This window comes from Seriola aureovittata, chromosome 21, assembly GCF_021018895.1.
Source record: "Seriola aureovittata isolate HTS-2021-v1 ecotype China chromosome 21, ASM2101889v1, whole genome shotgun sequence".
Taxonomy (NCBI): domain Eukaryota; kingdom Metazoa; phylum Chordata; class Actinopteri; order Carangiformes; family Carangidae; genus Seriola; species Seriola aureovittata.
The window spans coordinates 2,485,810-2,505,569 of NC_079384.1; the positions used below are offsets into that span (position 1 = coordinate 2,485,810).

The 19,760-nt window shown below is 42.1% G+C and overlaps 1 protein-coding gene across 1 annotated transcript; it reads left to right on the top strand.

Annotated features, from left to right (window-relative positions):
• The first annotated feature begins 2,683 nt into the window (after positions 1–2,683).
• Positions 2,684–18,355, top strand: bsk146 (brain specific kinase 146). Its single transcript, XM_056365801.1, has 5 exons — positions 2,684–2,959; positions 10,576–10,837; positions 10,931–11,133; positions 12,380–12,571; positions 12,653–18,355. Exons 2-5 carry the CDS (start codon positions 10,666–10,668, stop codon positions 13,403–13,405), a joined length of 1,320 nt encoding a protein of 439 aa, XP_056221776.1. The 5' UTR covers positions 2,684–2,959; positions 10,576–10,665; the 3' UTR covers positions 13,406–18,355.
• The last annotated feature ends 1,405 nt before the right edge of the window (positions 18,356–19,760 follow it).

The following is a 19,760-nucleotide window of genomic DNA, read 5'->3' on the forward strand; positions in this document are numbered from 1 at the left end:
TATAGTAAGGCATAATAAGTGATAAAAACGTCATAGTATACTAAGGCATAAAAAGTGATGAAAACGTCATAGTATAGTATGGCATAAAAAGTGATGAAATCGACATAGGATAGTAAGGCTTAAAAACATCATAGTATAGTAAGGCATAAAAAGTGATAAAAACGTCATAGTATAGTAAGGCATAATAAGTGATAAAAACGTCATAGTATACTAAGGCATAAAAAGTGATGAAATCGACATAGGATAGTAAGGCTTAAAAACGTCATAGTATAGTAAGGCATAAAAAGTGATAAAAACGTCATAGTATAGTAAGGCATAATAAGTGATAAAAACGTCATAGTATACTAAGGCATAAAAAGTGATAAAAACGTCATAGTATACTAAGGCATAAAAAGTGATGAAAACGTCATAGTATAGTATGGCATAAAAAATCATGAAATCGACATTGTATATAATAAGGCATAAAAAGTGATGAAATCGACATTGTATATAATAAGGCATAAAAAGTGATGAAATCGACATAGTATAGTAAGGCATAATAAGTGATAAAAACGTCATAGTATAGTATGGCATAAAAAGTGATAAAAACGTCATAGTATAGTAAGGCATAAAAAGTGATAAAAACGTAATAGTATAGTATGGCATAAAAAGTCATAAAAACGTCATAGTATAGTATGGCATAAAAAGTCATAAAAACGTCATAGTATAGTAAGGCATAAAAAGTGATAAAAACGTCATAGTATAGTAAGACATAAAAAGTGATAAAAACGTCATAAATAAGGCATAAAAAGTGATAAAAACGTCATAGTGTAGTATGGCATAAAAAGTGATAAAAACGTCATAGTATAGCATGGCATAAAAAGTGATAAAAACGTCATAAATAAGGCATAAAAAGTGATAAAAACGTCATAGTATAGCATGGCATAAAAAGTGACAAAAACGTCATAGTATAGTAAGGCATAAAAAGTGATAAAAACGTCATAAATAAGGCATAAAAAGTGATAAAAACGTCATAGTATAGCATGGCATAAAAAGTCATAAAAACGTCATAGTATAGTAAGGCATAAAAAGTGATAAAAACGTCATAGTATAGTATGGCATAAAAAGTGATAAAAACGTCATCGGATAGTAAGGCTTAAAAACGTCATAAATAAGGCCTAAAAAGTGATAAAAACGCCATAGTATATAGTAACGCATAAAAACGTCATAAAAACATCATAGTATAGTAAGGCATAAAAAGTGATAAAAACGTCATAGTATAGCATGGCATAAAAAGTCATAAAAACGTCATAGTATAGTAAGGCATAAAAAGTGATAAAAACGTCATAGTATAATAAGGCATAAAAAGTGATAAAAACGTAATAGTATAGTAAGGCATAAAAAGTGATAAAAACATCATAGTATAATAAGTGATAAAATGTCATAAAAACGTCATAGTATACTAAGGCATAAAAAGTGATAAAAACGTCATAGTATAGTAAGGCATAAAAAGTCATGAAAACGTCATAGTATACTAAGGCATAAAAAGTGATAAAATCAACATAGGATAGTAAGGCTTAAAAACGTCATAGTATAGTAAGGCATAAAAAGTGATAAAAACATCATAGTATAATAAGGCATAAAAAGTGATAAAAACGTCATAGTATAGTAAGGCATAAAAAGTGATAAAATTAACATAGGATAGTAAGGCTTAAAAACATCATAGTATAATAAGGCATAAAAAGTGATAAAAACATCATAGTATAATAAGTGATAAAATGTCATAAAAACGTCATAGTATAGTATGGCATAAAAAGTGATAAAAACATCATTGTACACTAAGGCATAAAAAGTCATGAAAATGTAATAGTATACTGAGGCAGAAAAAGTGATAAAAACGTCATAGTATAGTTATTCATAAAAACGTAATAAAAACGTCAAAGTATAGTAAGGCATAAAAACGTAATAAAAACGTCATAGGATAGTAAGGCTTAAAAACGCCAAATAGTTCTGTAGCTGGAATAGTAATGGACTGTTGCAAAGCAACACATAAATGTTTTCCTTACCTGCACAGTGCACACTAGCTCGCTACATTGTCTAAACATTACCTCAGGTGTTTGCGGAAGTATCCAGGCTTCTTTCCTTCCCTTCATCCTCTTCTGACGAGCACACATCATTTAATTCAAATGTTTTTTCTGCAAATATTTTCATCTTTGTAAAGGTTGTTACAATCTAAGACAGATAACGACCGTTAATGTAACGCTGATTTACGGTTAATAGAACAACTGTGAAGCGGAGTGATACATGTAGTGAAAAGTCCCAGTGCTTTTGTACTCTAAATCAGCACTCATGGAATGCCTCTCGTCCAATCAAATTACTCGGTCGGAACTAACTGTTGTATAATATGACTTCACTCCCAACATAGTGCGAACTAGTTCACTCCAATATGGGTGGGGACAATTCTGTCCTGCCAAGCCTACGCCCTTTCCCACAGTCACTGAATGTTACATAGTCGTAGTTGATAAATGAAGACCTGCGCCAGCTCAGATCTGCCTGCCCCTTTTGTTTCCGACGGTCCCTGAAAGCAGCATAGTCTGTACGGAGACAGCGGGCAGCGGCTGCTCCCGGCGGAGCGGTGCTGCTATTGGCCAGAGCGGTGAGAAGTGGGAGGGTTCTTCTCCCCCCCCGCCCTTCTCCTCCTCTCCTCTCCTCGCTGCTCCCCTCTCCTCTCCTCCCATCCTAGAGGACAGAGCGATGCGGAGACAATAGGACGCAGAGCCGGAGGAGGCTGCAGGATGCTCGGCGTCACATCCACACTCACACCGCTGCCAGGAGGTTTCTAACAGGACACCGGGATCAGGCGTCCCCCCTCCCCCGCCTCACCTGGTGTTAGTATGCGCTCATCTGGTCCTGCGGGTTCAGCAGACGCCTGGGCTGACAGGGCGGACTCCACAGCCTCCATATGGGAACCGACTGAGGGGTGAGTAGCGGAACAAACCCGGGTCGACTTCATCCATCCTCACCTGCATCTGACGGAATCAGCCATCCGTCACTGTAACAACTGATCCGGACCACAGTGTGTTTTCAGTGCGGGGTCGACTGGGCCCGTTCACTTCAGTGCAGCAACACACACTGACAACAAAGCTGCTCCTTCAGTGTGTGTGTGTGTGTGTGTGTGTGTGTGTGTGTGAGAGAGAGAGAGAGAGATCAAGAAACCGGGAAACATCACTGTCAGCCGTTCACACTTTTTACAATGTGTGTGTGTGTTTGTGTGTGTAGTAGAATTTGTGTTATTGATCACAACAACCACCCCTCCCCCCTCCCCCTCCTGCACCCCAGCCATGCCTCCTGTGTTTTGGGGGTAGCCAGGTATCTGCAGCAGCGTGTGTGTGTGTGTGTGTGTGTGTGTGTGTGTGTGTGTGTGTGTGTGTGTGTGTGTGTGTGTGTGTGTGTGTGTGCGCGCGGCGTGAGGGCACACTGCAGGTGTGAGCTGATGTCTGGATTTTATTTACATCCTGATCTGAGTCCAGGTGCAGGTTTATAGCCATGTTTGTGTGTCCTTGTAAGATTGAAGTGATGTCACAGACTGTTTCCATGGTGACGCACTGTTTTCACCCAAACAACACGCTAATGAAACTCTAAGTTGTTTAGCAGAGGTCAGAGTTCAGACTAACCTTCTGTGTATTTTGAGACACTGTGGGAGGTTTCTTGTTGCACGCATGCATGTGTGTGTGTGTGTGTGTGTGTGTGTGTGTGTGTGTGTGCGTGTGTGTGTGTGTGTGTGTGTTAAGCCACAGAGACACAGCTGATCAAAGTGGGCTTAAGCTCCTCAATGGCACGTAAACGCAGACCCGTCTCGCACACACGATGAGTCACAGATCACAATGTAGGTCACACTGACGTTCGGTGGCCGGCAGCTTCTCAGCGTCAGTCTGTCAGCGGCGTGAAGTTTGGCTCAGTGTGATGTCATCACATCAGAAAACAGCTGTGGTGGGAACATGGAAGATGATCCTGATGTCGCCTGTACACACACGAACAACGTTGTTAGCTGCAGTCTCAGTGTTACAGCTCAGCGTCTCTGCATCAGGAATAACACGTGATAATATCCTGTATCACTAAATACACAGTTTATAACAATATGGAAAACGTTAAAGCATCTCTCCATATGTGTCAAACAAAACCTTCAATTACTCATTATGTTCATTTTTAATTACAGCTTTGTGCTTGTGCTAACCATGGTTCTATTATCATGATAGATAGTGATCAACCAGCCCCGCTGTTAAAGGTACAGCACCCGTGTTTAATCTCTGATGGCGTCTGTATTGTAAGAGACTGGGTGACATGTTCATGTAACTGTGTTAAGTTCAGTTAAGGTGGAATTGACGAGTTATTGCAGGTACTGAGTTTCCCAGGCTGTCAGTGAATGTGTTGTCACAGTGATTTGTGAGATGACTTACCTGTGATTGGCAGAGAGTGGGCGACAGGTTGTTGTTGGGGAGTGGGAGCTGGTCGACAGTCAGCTGGTAGCGCAGAGGTCACGCTGTTAGGTCTGTTGTTTTGGCGTTGGCTGCGGCAACAGACACAAGCTAACAACACGTAGCTTCGTTATTCAGGGACGCTACAGAATAATAGATATGAAGCTACAGCCTTGAGGCAACTAGCTTAGCTTAGCTTAGCTTATTATAGAGAGCTGCAGGGATGATGTATTTTCATATCCAACCCTGGTTCCCTCCACAAACAGCCAATGGGATTTTTCAAATGTCTTTTGGCTCATTAGAGAAAATAAACATCAGTTTCTGATCCTGACAGGTTTAGTTCAGCAGGATCATCTTCACTAACGAACATCACTTCATGATGTTTGAAGCCTAAATACAACCAGCAGAACTAAAGAGCTAATGTTAGCATATAAACCAACGACACCGCGGTCACATGACTTCACCGTCACCACCACTAAACTCCAGCTTGTGGTTTGATTCAGCTCTGAGCTGAAAACCTTTCCTCTCACAGAGTTAGTGACAGTTTGTATAAACACAACGAGGCTGTAAAGGTGGACTCGTGAGTTAACGAGGCTGTAAAGGTGGACTGGTGCGTTAACGAGGCTGTAAAGGTGGACTGGTGAGTTAACGAGGCTGTAAAGGTGGACTGGTGAGTTAACGAGGCTGTAAAGGTGGACTGGTGAGTTAACGAGGCTGTAAAGGTGGACTGGTGCGTTAACGAGGCTGTAAAGGTGGACTGGTGAGTAGATCGGTTTTCATGTTCAACGTGACGACCTCTGTAGTCTCATTTAGACACTCATTAGCAACCGAGACGTAAAAGCTTAAAGGATCAGGACTGAGGTATTTACTGACGTCTTGAGCTTGTGTTAAACACAGACCTTATTTCAGTCGTCCAACCAAAAACACAATCAACAAACCAGAGATTTCAGGACGAGGGAACCAGAGGAGCTGAACTGTGAACTCTCAGGTTCAGGTACAACACACATCAACAGGGGCCCTAGGTCGGGGGTCAGGGGGCAGCAGCAGTGCTCTGTATTGTGTCTTTATAGCAGGCTTAAGGGGGTTTGTATTCGTCATTGCAAAATGTCCCATACGAGGGGCCATCAGGGGCCCTTTTTCTCTTCAGGGGCCCTAAATATTTGCCTGGTTTGCCTCTCCTGATGGCGTGACTCTGTCTCCGAGCTACAGACGCCTCTGGACTTCACCAACGATCACGTTACATCTTGTTTGTTTAATCTGTAAATGAACCAAAATATTGATGAAGCTGTTTCTCACGTCTCTGCTCGTTACCTGGCGACCTCACTGAACCCACCTGTGACGGTGGACGTGTGACGATAAAGGAGTTTCCTCCTGTTTCCAGTCATTATGCTAAGTTAAGCTAACGGCTTCCTCGCAGCTCTAGCTTTGTATTTAACGCACGGACGTGAGAGTGGCATCAACCCTCTGAAACAGGCTTTTTCACTTAAATGTCAAAGTATGTTAAGGTGTTTATTGTCGCCGTGGTGACAGTATAAGTGGATATAGAGACATCATTAGATAACAGCAGCTCGCTCCTTCTCCCACACCTGTAAGAAATGTCGTTCATCATAGAGCAGATCAACAGCTCGAGTCTCTGCGTCCGCTCCGTCAGCAGTTCTGTCTCTGAGAGCTCAGGCTGTAAAATCCGGAGGTGTGGAGTTTGAGAGGTGTGGGTGTTTCCAGGCAGGGAAAGTCAAACAAAAGACACTAACAAGTTGCATTATGGGAAGCGCAGGATCTATTGTTTTATCCGTCTCTGCTGCTTAGACTGTGATCACTCGTTTTTCTAATTTTCTGTTGTGAAATTTGTGATCAGCGTTTGAATTTGACTTTAATTCTGATTCTAAAGGTCAAAGGTTAAAGGTCAGTTAAAGAAGGAGGAGGTCTGAATGATTATATCTCTGTCCTTTAGACTGAGCTGTAACTGTGTCAAAAATCTGCTGTTAAAAGGTAGGTGGTGTACTGGCCACCACACACGCACGCACGCACGCACGCACGCACGCACGCACACACACACACACACACACACTCGCTCAGTCTTTGATTATGTGTGTGTGCAGCAGTTGATCTCTTCTGATTGTTTGTAAATCCTACATGGGCGAAAATTTAATGGAAAAATAAATGTTTTTCTCACCGGGGAAACAGAGATGTGTGTGTGTGTGTGTGTGTGTGTGTGTGTGTGTGTATCAGGTCATTGAAATGAAAGAGGATGGCGATGGCGCTGCTCTAGCTCTTGGAGGGCAGCATGGCCGCCTCAGCGGGGGTGGACGTGGCCAGATCATCGCGTTGGCTCGTTGAATGTGCTCGGCTCGTCAGCGCTGCCCGATGGTTGCATAAGCAGTCTGGGACTTAGTCAGCTGTGGCCCCCGGTCACCGCTCTGCTTCCAATGTTAAACCTGGTGGCACAGTGTGTGTGTGTGTGTGTGTGTGTGTGTGTGTGTGTGTGTGTGTGTGTGTGTAATATAAAAGAAGGAACATGGTGTATTTTGTGTCTGCATCAGTTTAAAGCCTGTGGGCGTGACCTCAGCGGGACTAACCAGAGGCCTTTTCACACCAGGTCCGTGTGTTTTTCGTCCGAACGTTTAAAAATAAATACGACGTCACGCCGCGTCTGACGCGTCTGTCTCTGGAACAGGTTCGAGTCTCAGTGTTTAGTCATTTTTAGAAATGAGAAAATAATGACACTCAGTGTGGAAGGTTTGTGGACGACAGATGGTCTGAAGATGGTTGTTCGGGGGTTGGTGTCAAGTTGAACATTATTAGTGATTGTCACATACTGTGGTTAACAACGATCTTCATCATCAATTAATCAGTCAATCACTAATTTGGCCGCGCCCTCACTATCAGTGAAGACTTGCTGTGGAGAGGAGGCGACACCTCGGTGCTGTAGTTGTGTAACTGGACGTGAAGAGGCCTCGGCTGCACGTTTATCTTTTAATTGATCGAAACTCAAGACTGAACCATTTCCTGAAGTTTCCCAGAGTCTTCATCACTGGAGGTTAATGTCTTCATCACGGTGCAGTGTGGTGACGAGCCGCTCTTTTCTTTCACACACTAGATTTGCGAAGTATTTACTCGCCTTATAGGACAAATTTAACTATAATTGTTTATTATTTATTATAAACTATCATTATCATCGTTATCATTATTATTATTACTAATGAGCTGCTAGACACCTGAACTTCACACCTGAATCACCCACAATTCATCTGATTCACTACATTTCATGGAAACTATGGAACTATTTTACTGAAATCTATTAGTCCGCCGAAAATAACAGCAGCTTTAAGTAATTCAATTCAATTCAATTCAATTCAATTCAGGAAACTTTATTTGTACCCAGGGAGACATTTAAAGGCACATAGGACGTAAAAACACAACCAGTGCAAAAACAATCACCTGTAATATTATATGATAACGACCTAGAAACATGATCGTTAAACAAGATTATTATTCTAACGATCCTCCCCTGTAGTCTCAGTACACACACACACACACAGACACACACACACACACACACACACACACACACACACACACACGGCGTTATGTGTGCTACAGTAAGCACTTCTGATCCCGGACAGAAACAAATGACCTTCTCTGTTTACAGCTCCTGCTCTCTCCTGTGTGTGTGTGTGTGTGTGTGTGTGTGTGTGTGTGTGTGTGTGTGTGTGCGCGTGTGTGTCTGTGTGTGTATTTATCACATGTGCGAGCACTGCCGTATGTCCTCTCTGCCATTTATCACCCAAACTGACTCACCCCCCCCCCCCTCACCTGCTGGTGTCAACTGCTCTTCCTGTTCACTTCACACACTAAACATTACACCCCCTCAGAGGAACACAGGGGCCTGTGGAGGGGATGACAGGTACCTGAACTGCTGTGTGTGTGTGTGTGTGTGTGTGTGTGTGTGTGTGTGTGTGTGTGTGTGTGTGTGTGTGTATTGTCACGTAGTCGGTGACTTAACGCGATGAAATAGAGTATGACAAGTCGCAGCTGCTCAGTGTATCACAACAGTATTTTGTGCATCCTGAACTGGACCGAGATCAGAACCAGCAGATAAATGGAATTTGTGTTTAGATAAAATAAATACGAGAGCAGACAGACTCATAAACATTTGCTCAGGGATGGAGAGAGGCGGCTCTCCAGCACTTCAGGTTATGTAATGTGTGTGTGTGTGTGTGTGTGTGTGTGTGTGTGTGTGTGTGTGTGTGCATGTGCGCGCTCAGCTCTGGCGTCCCCCTCGGTGAATAGATTCACTTCAGCCTTCACTGCAGATAATTAGCATTTTCAGTGACTATCACTGCAGATCAGAACAGACGGAGCTGCAACATCAGCTGCTTGTTGTTCATCACTAACCATGAGATCCACACACACACACACACCACACACACACCACACACACACACACACACACACACACACACGGCGTTATGTGTGCTACAGTAAGCACTTCTGATCCCGGACAGAAACAAATGACCTTCTCTGTTTACAGCTCCTGCTCTCTCCTGTGTGTGTGTGTGTGTGTGTGTGTGTGTGTGTGTGTGTGTGTGTGTGTGTGCGCGTGTGTGTCTGTGTGTGTATTTATCACATGTGCGAGCACTGCCGTATGTCCTCTCTGCCATTTATCACCCAAACTGACTCACCCCCCCCCCCCCCTCACCTGCTGGTGTCAACTGCTCTTCCTGTTCACTTCACACACTAAACATTACACCCCCTCAGAGGAACACAGGGGCCTGTGGAGGGGATGACAGGTACCTGAACTGCTGTGTGTGTGTGTGTGTGTGTGTGTGTGTGTGTGTGTGTGTGTGTGTGTGTGTGTGTATTGTCACGTAGTCGGTGACTTAACGCGATGAAATAGAGTATGACAAGTCGCAGCTGCTCAGTGTATCACAACAGTATTTTGTGCATCCTGAACTGGACCGAGATCAGAACCAGCAGATAAATGGAATTTGTGTTTAGATAAAATAAATACGAGAGCAGACAGACTCATAAACATTTGCTCAGGGATGGAGAGAGGCGGCTCTCCAGCACTTCAGGTTATGTAATGTGTGTGTGTGTGTGTGTGTGTGTGTGTGTGTGTGTGTGTGTGTGCATGTGCGCGCTCAGCTCTGGCGTCCCCCTCGGTGAATAGATTCACTTCAGCCTTCACTGCAGATAATTAGCATTTTCAGTGACTATCACTGCAGATCAGAACAGACGGAGCTGCAACATCAGCTGCTTGTTGTTCATCACTAACCATGAGATCCACACACACACACACACACACACACACACACACACACACACACACAGCTCCACACACACACACACACACACAGCTCCACACACACACACACACACACACACACACAGCTCCACACACACACACACACGCACACACACACACACATGCACACACACACGCGCACACGTCTTTATTCACAGGTGTAGACAACCAGTTTTCACATATATTTTAAGCTGTTTAAATATTTAAATCTCACAGTTCGTGTTATTTATCTTTTTATCACCTCATGTGATGAATTAACTAACAGTTCTTAATAATTCCAATGATTATTATTCATAATTATTTTTGTGTAATCACGATGTCATTTTTATTTTGACTTAATTACATGATGTCTATTATTGTATGTTCATCACATGTAAATTACATGAAGGTGTATAAAAATCTGTAATTACAAAACAACAGAAGCTAATAATAATAAAAATAATAATGATAATATTGATAAACTGGGATGTGCCTTTTCTGGATCCGTGGTGGTAGATTGCTCCAAAAATTCACACAAAAATTTCAAAAACCATATATATATAAATATATATATATATATATATGGTTTTTGAAATGTTTTTCTATATATAAAACTTGTATTAATCTAATATTCTATAAAATTTTATGCGGATGTAAAATTGCTAACCTTGTCAGATTTATGCTGGAAGCTAAAAGGCTAGCTAGCGTTACGAAGTATCAGGATAGAAATCTTAAGGAAATCATTAACATAGAATTAAAGTCATTTAAATTTACTGTATATTTTATATTTATAATGAAAATAATAAAAATGATTTTTTTTTCCTCTCGTTTCTACAGTGACACCAGCTGTTAGCTGCTGCTCTTGTTCTGCCTGAGCGTCCGTTCCCCAGTTTTTCCCTTGGTCCGTTCCTTAAATCAGTCCCCAGCATGAGTTCCTCTCCGCTGGTGTCCCGAGCCAACATGGACATCCTGGACGAGTTGCAGCTGATCGCAGCCCAAAACCTGGAGCGGCTGGAAGTCAGCAAGTACTACGAGGTGATCCGGGAGCTGGGCAAAGGCACCTACGGCAAGGTGGACCTGGTCATCCACAAGATCAGAGGTGAGGGGATAAGAACTGTGACCACATGTTGTTGTAATAAAAAAAGATCTTTAATCATCAAAACAAAACATATCAATCCTGTTTCACCCAAAGGGACAAAAATGGCGCTGAAGTTCCTGAAGAAGAAGACGACGAAGCTGAAGTCGTTCCTGCGGGAGTACAGCATCTCCCTCTACCTGTCTCCCTGCTCCTACATCATCAACATGTTCGGCATCGCCTTCGAAACTGACGAATACTACGTGTTCGCACAGGAGTACGCTCTGGCGGGAGACCTCTTTGATATCATTCCCCCACAGGTATCATCGCCTCATTTCATCATCGCCTCATTTCATCATCGCTTCATTTCATCATTGCTTCTGGGTCAAAGGGGGACGAGTTCTTAAAAAGTTAAACTACTGTAGAATACCGTACACCATACACTGTATTTTGAAATCTTGTCATTGAATGTTAGACATTTCATGTATTTAGTGTATTTTCTGTGCGTTATTACGTTTGTACGCATCATATCCGTCGGGTTCAGGAGTGTTAACGACCAAATACAGACAAACAAAAGAGGTTTGGTGGGAAAAATGTAATTTAATAAAGAAAACCAAATTTACAAAACAGGCAAAACAGAACTGAGAAATAATCCAGGTAAAACTCAGGAACACAAAAAAGACTTAAATACACAGGTGAACACAGGTGTAACAGATTAGGGCGGGGCAGACAATCACGATGGAGGGAAACAGGACAAGGACAGGAAGTAAAATGACCACCAGATACAGGAGGAACTCTTCTTCAAAATAAAACAGGAAATAAAAATGTCTGAACATAAAGTGAAGGACAGACCATGACAATATCAGCAGGTAGAGGTCTCAGTGAATCCAAGCATTTTGATTGGACGAGGCTTCTGCTGATATTTTTCATTTAATCAACACAACAAATTTGAAAAGCCTAGATTGGACATTGTATTCTGTGGTCAGCTGGTAGCCAAGCAGAACACGGTGAAGCAGAATGATGCTAATTAGCATAAATGCGTAAGTGAATGGAACACGCTGCCTGCGTGGCGGCTGCGTCGCTCAACTGAGATTGTTGGATTTCTTTTCATTATTCAAGTAATTAATAATTTTGAATTTAGTTTTGACAGAAAACGTCACTAATATCTCACCGTCTCCACATGCAGCTGCTAAAGTGGTTAAAAAATATATTTATATATTTCATGTCTGTGTCATATTCAGATTCGGTCTCGACAGGTTTATAAAACGTTGCTGGTGTGATGTCACTATGACATCAACAGAACTTCTCTCGAGAGGCGTGTCTTACACAGGCGGTGTGTTCGCGCTAACATGTTACCATGGGAGCTGAAATGAAAAACAAAATGTTCTGCAGCCGCCACGCAAACGCCAGGGCTTAGACGCACGTGTGGAATGAAGAAAGAAAACAAAATCACTTGCATATCAACATATATTATTGTTGTTTTGAGAGGCAGAATGACATACTGTTAAAAATGTTCAGCGATATATTTTCTATATACACGACGTATTTCTGTCCCCCGTCTCTCAGGTGGGTCTTCCTGAGGCGGTGGCGAAGCGCTGTGTGTACCAGGTGGCCATCGCTCTGGACTACCTGCACTGTAAGAAGCTGGTCCACCGTGACATCAAGCCCGAGAACATCCTCATCTTTGACAGAGAGTGTCGTAAGGTCAAGCTGTCCGACTTCGGCATGACGCGCCGCGCCGGCTCTCCCGTGAAAAGAGTGAGTAGCAGCGATTGTGAGCTCTTCGTATTCGCTATCTTGTTGTATCCGTGGCGGTAACCTGTTGAGCTTCCCCTCCAGGTGAGCGGCACTATCCCCTACACCGCCCCCGAGCTCTGCGACGTGTCCCGCCACGAGGGTTTCTGCGTGGACTACAGCACCGACGTCTGGGCCTTCGGCGTGCTGCTCTTCTGCATGCTGACTGGAAACTTCCCCTGGGAGAAGGCGCTGCCCTCGGACTCCTTCTACCAGGAGTTCATCCGCTGGCAGAGGAGGAGGACGAACACGGTGCCGTCGCAGTGGAGGCGCTTCACCGAGCAGGCCCTCCGCATGTTCCGCCGCCTGCTCTCCGTGGAGCAGGACCGCCGCTGCTCCGTCAAAGAGGTGTCCGAGTACTTCAGCCACTCCTGGATGCTGGACGCAGAGAACAACAACAACAACGGCAACACGGGAGGTGGAAGTGGTGGAGAGAGGGTTGGCGGCGGAGGGGGAGGAGGTGGAGGAGGAGGAGGAGGAGGAGTGCGAGGAGAGGTGGATGGCACTATCTCCTCATCTTCCTCCGGGGAGGAAGATGAGGAGCTCCTGGTGGAGAGGATGAAGCAGCAGACTTTATCTCCTTTCTCTCCCATGTCTCCGGTGGCGGTGGAGAGGGGGAGCGGCGGCGGGGGAGGGGCCAAGGGCGGGGTGATGGAACCGGGTGGCGGCCACCACTACGTGTCCGTCTCCACCAACAGCTCCGTGTCGTCCACCAACAGTTACGACCGCATGCCGCGAGAGAACAGTTCACCGGGCGGCCGCATGCTGGTGGCCACGCCCATCGAGATCTGTGTCTGAGCACCGACGTCACAGACTCACACACACACACACACACACACACACACACACACACACACACTTTTATACCTCTCATCAAACACGTAGATGTGCATGCATGGAAACACAGACAATACTAACACGTATCCCGTTGTAAACATGGTGGGGATGGAAGAGCAGCGCGTGGCGGACTTCAGAGAGCAGACGCTCCTCGCCACGGTTTTGGTTCAGAGACTCCGGAGGAGCCTCGTCTTCACGGCGGAGCTGAAAACCCCCGGAGGGAAAAAACGAAAAAGCAGCTTCCATTAGAGATCCTGTCACTAAATCCATCTGAGAAGACCAAGACCAAAACGTATTTCTTAAAGCAATACTTCCAGCAGAAACATCAGAGACAGAAAGTGTCAGAGAGCCGAGCGATCGAAGCCGAGCGTCACAGGATTTGTATTTTTGAAGAAGACAAAAACAGTTTGAGGAAAAACCTTAAAAAAAACTAAACAAAGATGAGTGAGTGGCGGTTTTAAATGTTTCATGTGTAACACAAATGTGAACGTGTGTGTGTGTGTGTGTGTGTGTGTGTGTGTGTTCTGTATGTATCCAAAAGAAGTGGATTTATTTTGCTTTGAGAATTTTATTATTTATTTGAATCTAAAAAGACAACGCTCTATTTTTTCTATTGTTTTTTGTTTGTTTTTTTGGAAAGTAGCTTTTCTTTGTTTTCTGTTGTAACTCTGTTTTAGACCGAATCCACTTCAGCTTGTTGATTTTCATGTTGGGATCAGATGCACACGAGCTGCAGTGGTTTGTACCGGTCGACACATCTGGACTGAGCGAAGGTTGATGATGTCTCTGTTCTTCATGACAAACGAATCTACTTCACCGTTCAAAGGCTGTTTCTTATTCGCTCTGGAAATTCAGTTTGTCCCGTAAAGCTTCTGTTTCAGGTTCAGTTTGTATTTTTCATGTTTCTGATTCTGTTCTCTTTGAAACTTCTAACGCAAAGTATCGTCTGAAAAGAAAAGAGTAACGGTCTGGGTGTCATCAGATAATCCGTAATTCATTTGAAAAAACAAAAACCCAAATCTGTTATTTGTTTTAAAATAATGTTTTTTTGTGTCAAAATCAAAAAACGAAAAACCAACAAAAATGGTCTGTTTTTAGTTTTATCATTATTTTAGTTTGAAACCAAGTTCACATGGTTTTATTAAGATTTTTAATTCTAAACAAAAAACGCTTCAATTTTGTTTTTTTGCAAATTAATTTTTTCAAATTTCATGTCGTAGATGAGAAACAGGAAGAGGAAGTGAAGTGTAAAAAAGTCAAAATAAAAGCCAAGCGGACATATTCATATGAATGAATGAATGAATAAATAAATGCATACATTTATGCATTTATTTATTCATTCATTCTTAATGTTACACTTTTATGTCCTCTTGGCTTTTATTTTGACTTTTTTACACTTCACTTCCTCTTCCTGTCTGTCCACTACTACATGAAATTTGAAAAAATGAATTTGCAAAAACCAAGATTGAACCATTTTTTGAATCAGATTTTGTGGCTTTTTGTTTGGAAACAAAAAAATGAATCGAGGACGTGATTTCACTTTTTGTTTTTGGTTTCTACTTAAATAAAAATAAAAACAAAAACAGACTTTGATTGTTTTTTTGTTCTTTTGATTCTGACACCAAAAACTTTTTTTCTGTTTTGGTTTAGAAACAAAAATCAGATTTACATTTATTTTTGTGGTTTTTAATTAAAATGAATTACAGATTATCTGATGAGACCCAGACCAGAAACCATCACTTCACATCTCCAATTCAATCTGAAGAAGAAGAAAAAAAAGAAAAAGAAAATCATGTGACATGTGACAGAGCCACCTTTTATAAACTGCATGACAAGTAGCTCAAACTTACCTTTACGAAAAATTTGAACCGGCTTTACAACAAAAAAACATGGAAAAAAAACATGAAAAAAAAAAGATAAAAAGAATCATAAAATGTTGTGATGTGGAGTTTTTGCCGTAGCAGTTTCTTCATCACCGTCCTGATCTCTGGAGACGTCCTAGGGCTGAAAAAAAAAATTAACAATAATTAGTTTCTATTCAGTGTGCTGTATTTGTATTGCTATTAATGTCATGGTCTCATCTCACCACCTCCAAGAACAGAAAAAAAAGCAAAGCATGAGGAAGTGAAGCGACAGACTTGAATTAAAATCACAGGTCGGGAGTCAGATGATTATTTTTAGAGATTTTTGCCACATTCATGAGGAAGTGTGGCTCTAATTTTTTTTGTTACCAATTTAAAATTAACAGCAAAAAAAGTAACCCGCTCCTCTCCTTGACTGATCCTGAACATTAGCTGAGTAATTTGAGGTCATGTACAGGAATGGACGTTCTGTGTGTTGTTTTCCTAAAAGACCTAAATCTGCATGAATCTGTATGTTGTGTTGTAAAAACCTGCTCAGTGTTTCTCCCGTCACAGGCCGTAGTGCTCTGCAGATGTAGTGTAGCTGCAGACAACATGTTTCTTTACGCTGTGAGAGTCGGTGGCCCTCAGCTCAGATCTGCCTGACTGAGGATCGGCTGAACCCGGATCAGCTCTTACACAAAACATTGGGAGTCATGTTCCTCAAAGCTGCTCCCGGATCAGCCAGCGAGTATGTAAACTACTACATCTTGTGACAATCTCTGACCTCATCAGCAGCCTTCTGACTCAGAACAATGGACCGCCCTGACACAGACACCGTAGTCATGCTGTTTGCTCTCCATCGGCCAGCTGCAAGCGGCGCCGGCTCCGTCAGCTCCAGGGAGGCCGTTCACATGACCATATGAAGAGTGGATGCACAGGCCTGTACATTACCTCATCATGTCACTCTTCCTCTGCATTAACCATTCACCACAAAACCACCCGGCTTCCTCCCAGATGTACCTACAGACCATCAACTGTCCATCCCAACAAACCGAGAGGTGGCCACAACAAATCACAAGTAACATGTTATTTGTTCAAATTAATTGGAACGTAACCCACAAACCCTAATTATAAAATATATAGCAGATGGGCTTGATCCGATATTCAATAATATCAAATATCGCAATATTTCCCGCCATATGCAACATTTTTCATGATATCGGAAACATCTTTTTGCAGTTCTGCAGCTTTGCACAGTCTGTCCTGCTGCCACATCCGTCCAATCATTCCACTGCTTTTCCTACTGCACATTGTACATCGGCATGTGACAAATAAAACTTTGAACTGCCTCAGTGGCAGCATCACTTAAACCTGAAACATAAAATACAATAATATAATGATAATTATTATAAAAATTGCGGTAAAATCTATCGTAAATATCGTATATCGCAATATTTGGGCTGGACGTATCGAGATATTAAATTTTGGATGTCGCCCAATCCCAATGGCAGAATTGAGATTCTCTGTGCCTCCACTGCCTCAGTTAGCATCAAGCTATCATCTGACTTCAGATTTGATGCTGGACTTTTGCAGTAACCGGCTTTTATCCACCTACTGTTTTTCCATCTACGATGTCAAACCCAAAAGGCTTCCACACATCGCTTCTCACCCCCCTGCTGGAGTACAAGGCAATGCCTTCTGTGCCTTACATGGATCATTTTGAATATTATTTTAAACATGCTCAAGTCGTAGTTTAATTTGAAATAGACAGTGACATCCCCTAGTGCGGAGAATAGAAACTACACAGTATCACCTTTCCTTTGGGTGCCACCTTTGATGTGTGAAAAACCGGGGTAATCCTGGGTAATAAGGGAAACTTTCGTATTTCTGCTACCAATCAAATAAAGGTACAGGCATCGCCATTGGCTAATCAACATTATTCATACGTTTACATCCTCACTTTCATGGACACAGGATTGGACAGAACCAGGGAGATAAAAACAATAGAAGGAAACAAATGAGGTTTTATTTGAAACTGAAATTCTAAAATAGAAATGCATCTTCACAAAAACTGGGACAATCTGAGTCATGGGAATAAATATTAATTATCCGGGACAGTCGCTCTAAAGAGAAAACAATGACGGGAGGCAACCCTACCTTTCCTGCTAACAGCTGAGTTAGCTAGCCAACTTTTCTAACATGGTGCAGGAGTTGAAAGCCGCCTGTGGAGATTTTATTTCAACAAACACAATGTTGTAATATCGCTACGTGTCTTGGCGTGTCGCTGCCACCAGGTGTCAGCTGAACAGCATAAAACCGATGGCAGGATGTGAGTTGCACTGCTTGCATGTGCGTCCTCGCGCAGAGTACCTTTAATTTTCCCCAAGATTTGTCTTAAGTGGAAAAACGAGACTGTTGCACGTACACTGAATGAGCATGGTGTATTTTACTTTTATTCCTACAGTTCTTGGCTCGTTTCTTTGAAACAGGAAGATTTGTCTTTATTAGCCTACAATGCTATTATTGGCTAATTTAAAAAAAAAAAAAGTTACTTGAAACTAAAGAAGCAAGTTGATTTTCGGGATAATTTTGGCATAATTTAAGCCAAGTTGATTTTTTAATTGTAATGCAACAATAATACAGTTTTTAGAGGCTAAATGATTGTGGATGATGTAGTCGGATGTCAGGATGAAACACAACGTACCTGTTAGGATCAGGTCCAGTACCTGCAGCTGAGGACACCTGAGCTCGGAGGAAGGATGAGTCACACCGATCTATAAATTAAGGGATGCGTATCTTTGCCACCTTCCCCCTTCCTCCTCCTCCTCTTCCTCCTGACGCCTGAGTCAGTCACTGCTGCCTCCTCAGCTCATGCATAACGTGCCGTGTTGTAATGGAGTTTCAGTGTCTCTCTGTCCAGTGACACATTTCAAAACATCATCATTTCCGTGGCGTTTTAGTGAGTAGATGACCACAGCACTAGAACTCGTATCTGGTTCTGTCTTTGCAATACAACTGTCTTCCTGTAAACTGAGATTTAGTCAATAAAATGAGAATTCTTGTTGGACCTTTGGTGTTGTAACTGTTTTTGTGATGGAGGTGACGGGTAATGAAAACGCAGGAGATGGAGTGTGAACTCTTAAAATGAATTGGAAATGGGATGTTTGCACCAGTGTTGTAGAGCTTGGACAGTAAATTTAACATCAACGAAAAAAAGTAAAAGAAAACAAGATTTAATAGATTTAATCTATTAAACATTAAGATGGTGAATATGAAATTAATAAAAGAGACATTATGAAAGTAAGACTGATTAAAAATATATAAATGAACCAAATAGTTGTAAATTAATTTAATGAGTTATTCAAACATTATCTGGAAACCTGTGAATCAACTGAATTAGCTGCATAGACACAATAAACTAACTCGTCTTACTTTGCTTTACAAGGCTACTGATGCTAGCAGGCTAATTAGCCAGGAGAAAATCCAGCGTTAACTGCTGTAATTAAACCTGGTTAATTCAAAATGACCTTAGCTCATTATGGTAAAGATGTTGAAGACATATACAACTCTGTCGACCGACAAAACATGCGAAGCCTTTCACTTGGTTGCTCTGAACTAGCTAGCTAACTGGCTATTATTATTAGCGAGCAACAACTCAAGTCATTACTAAGTAAATGAAATGAAACTGTCAGAGGGAAGTGACATCACAAAAAGGCCACACACACATAACTGCTGTGTGCAGGTAACTGTTCATTCGTATAAAGATGGTGGGTAAAAAGAGAGGTGACGGGGGTCGGTTCGATATATAGTTGGAACATAAAAGTTTTAGGGTTTGCTGCACAGTTTAACCAAAAACGACTGAGGAACAGTGTTTGCTGTTTGTTAATAATGTAGCAGCCTAATAAATGTTGGCTGTTAAAACATCTCACCCCAGTGGCCACGCCTCAACGACTTACTCCCCCGACACTTTTATTAGGATCAAATTAGGATCAAAGTGATTTTGAGCTTGTAAAATAATGTTTACAAATAATTCCCAAGTTTGTAGTTGTAAATCAGCCTTTGTAAACATTTAAATTCAAGTTTGTGCATTCTGAACAATTCTCAATCAGAAACCAGTTCATCAATACATTCTCACTTTACATATATAATCCCCTGAGAACAAACCAAGGAGATTAGATGAATTACTTTACACAGCTTGAGAAAATATAATGAAATAAACTCACTCAGGAACAACGGTGACATGACGGAGGGAAGCAGCTGAACTGAAGGGCAGAACAGAGAATTAGCTCAGGACACAGAACAATGAACACTCAAGGCACCTGTGTGACCTGCCCAGGTAGCACACCTGTTCCCCTGCTGCTCTTCAGCCCAGCAGTCACGTGACCCCACTTCCAACAGTATGCGTTAACTGAAAATAAAAAGAAATGCCCAAAGTAACAGATTAAGAAACCTTCATCAAATTAATAAATTGA

What these genes read in the sequence shown, in the direction of transcription:
- bsk146 (XM_056365801.1), top strand. Translation starts at nt 10,666, where the DNA reads ATGAGTTCCTCTCCGCTGGTGTCCCGAGCCAACATGGACATCCTGGAC. An exon ending in GGTCATCCACAAGATCAGAG is followed by an intron (nt 10,838 to 10,930) that starts GTGAGGGGATAA and finishes TTTCACCCAAAG; the next exon opens with GGACAAAAATGGCGCTGAAG. An exon ending in TTGATATCATTCCCCCACAG is followed by an intron (nt 11,134 to 12,379) that starts GTATCATCGCCT and finishes CCCGTCTCTCAG; the next exon opens with GTGGGTCTTCCTGAGGCGGT.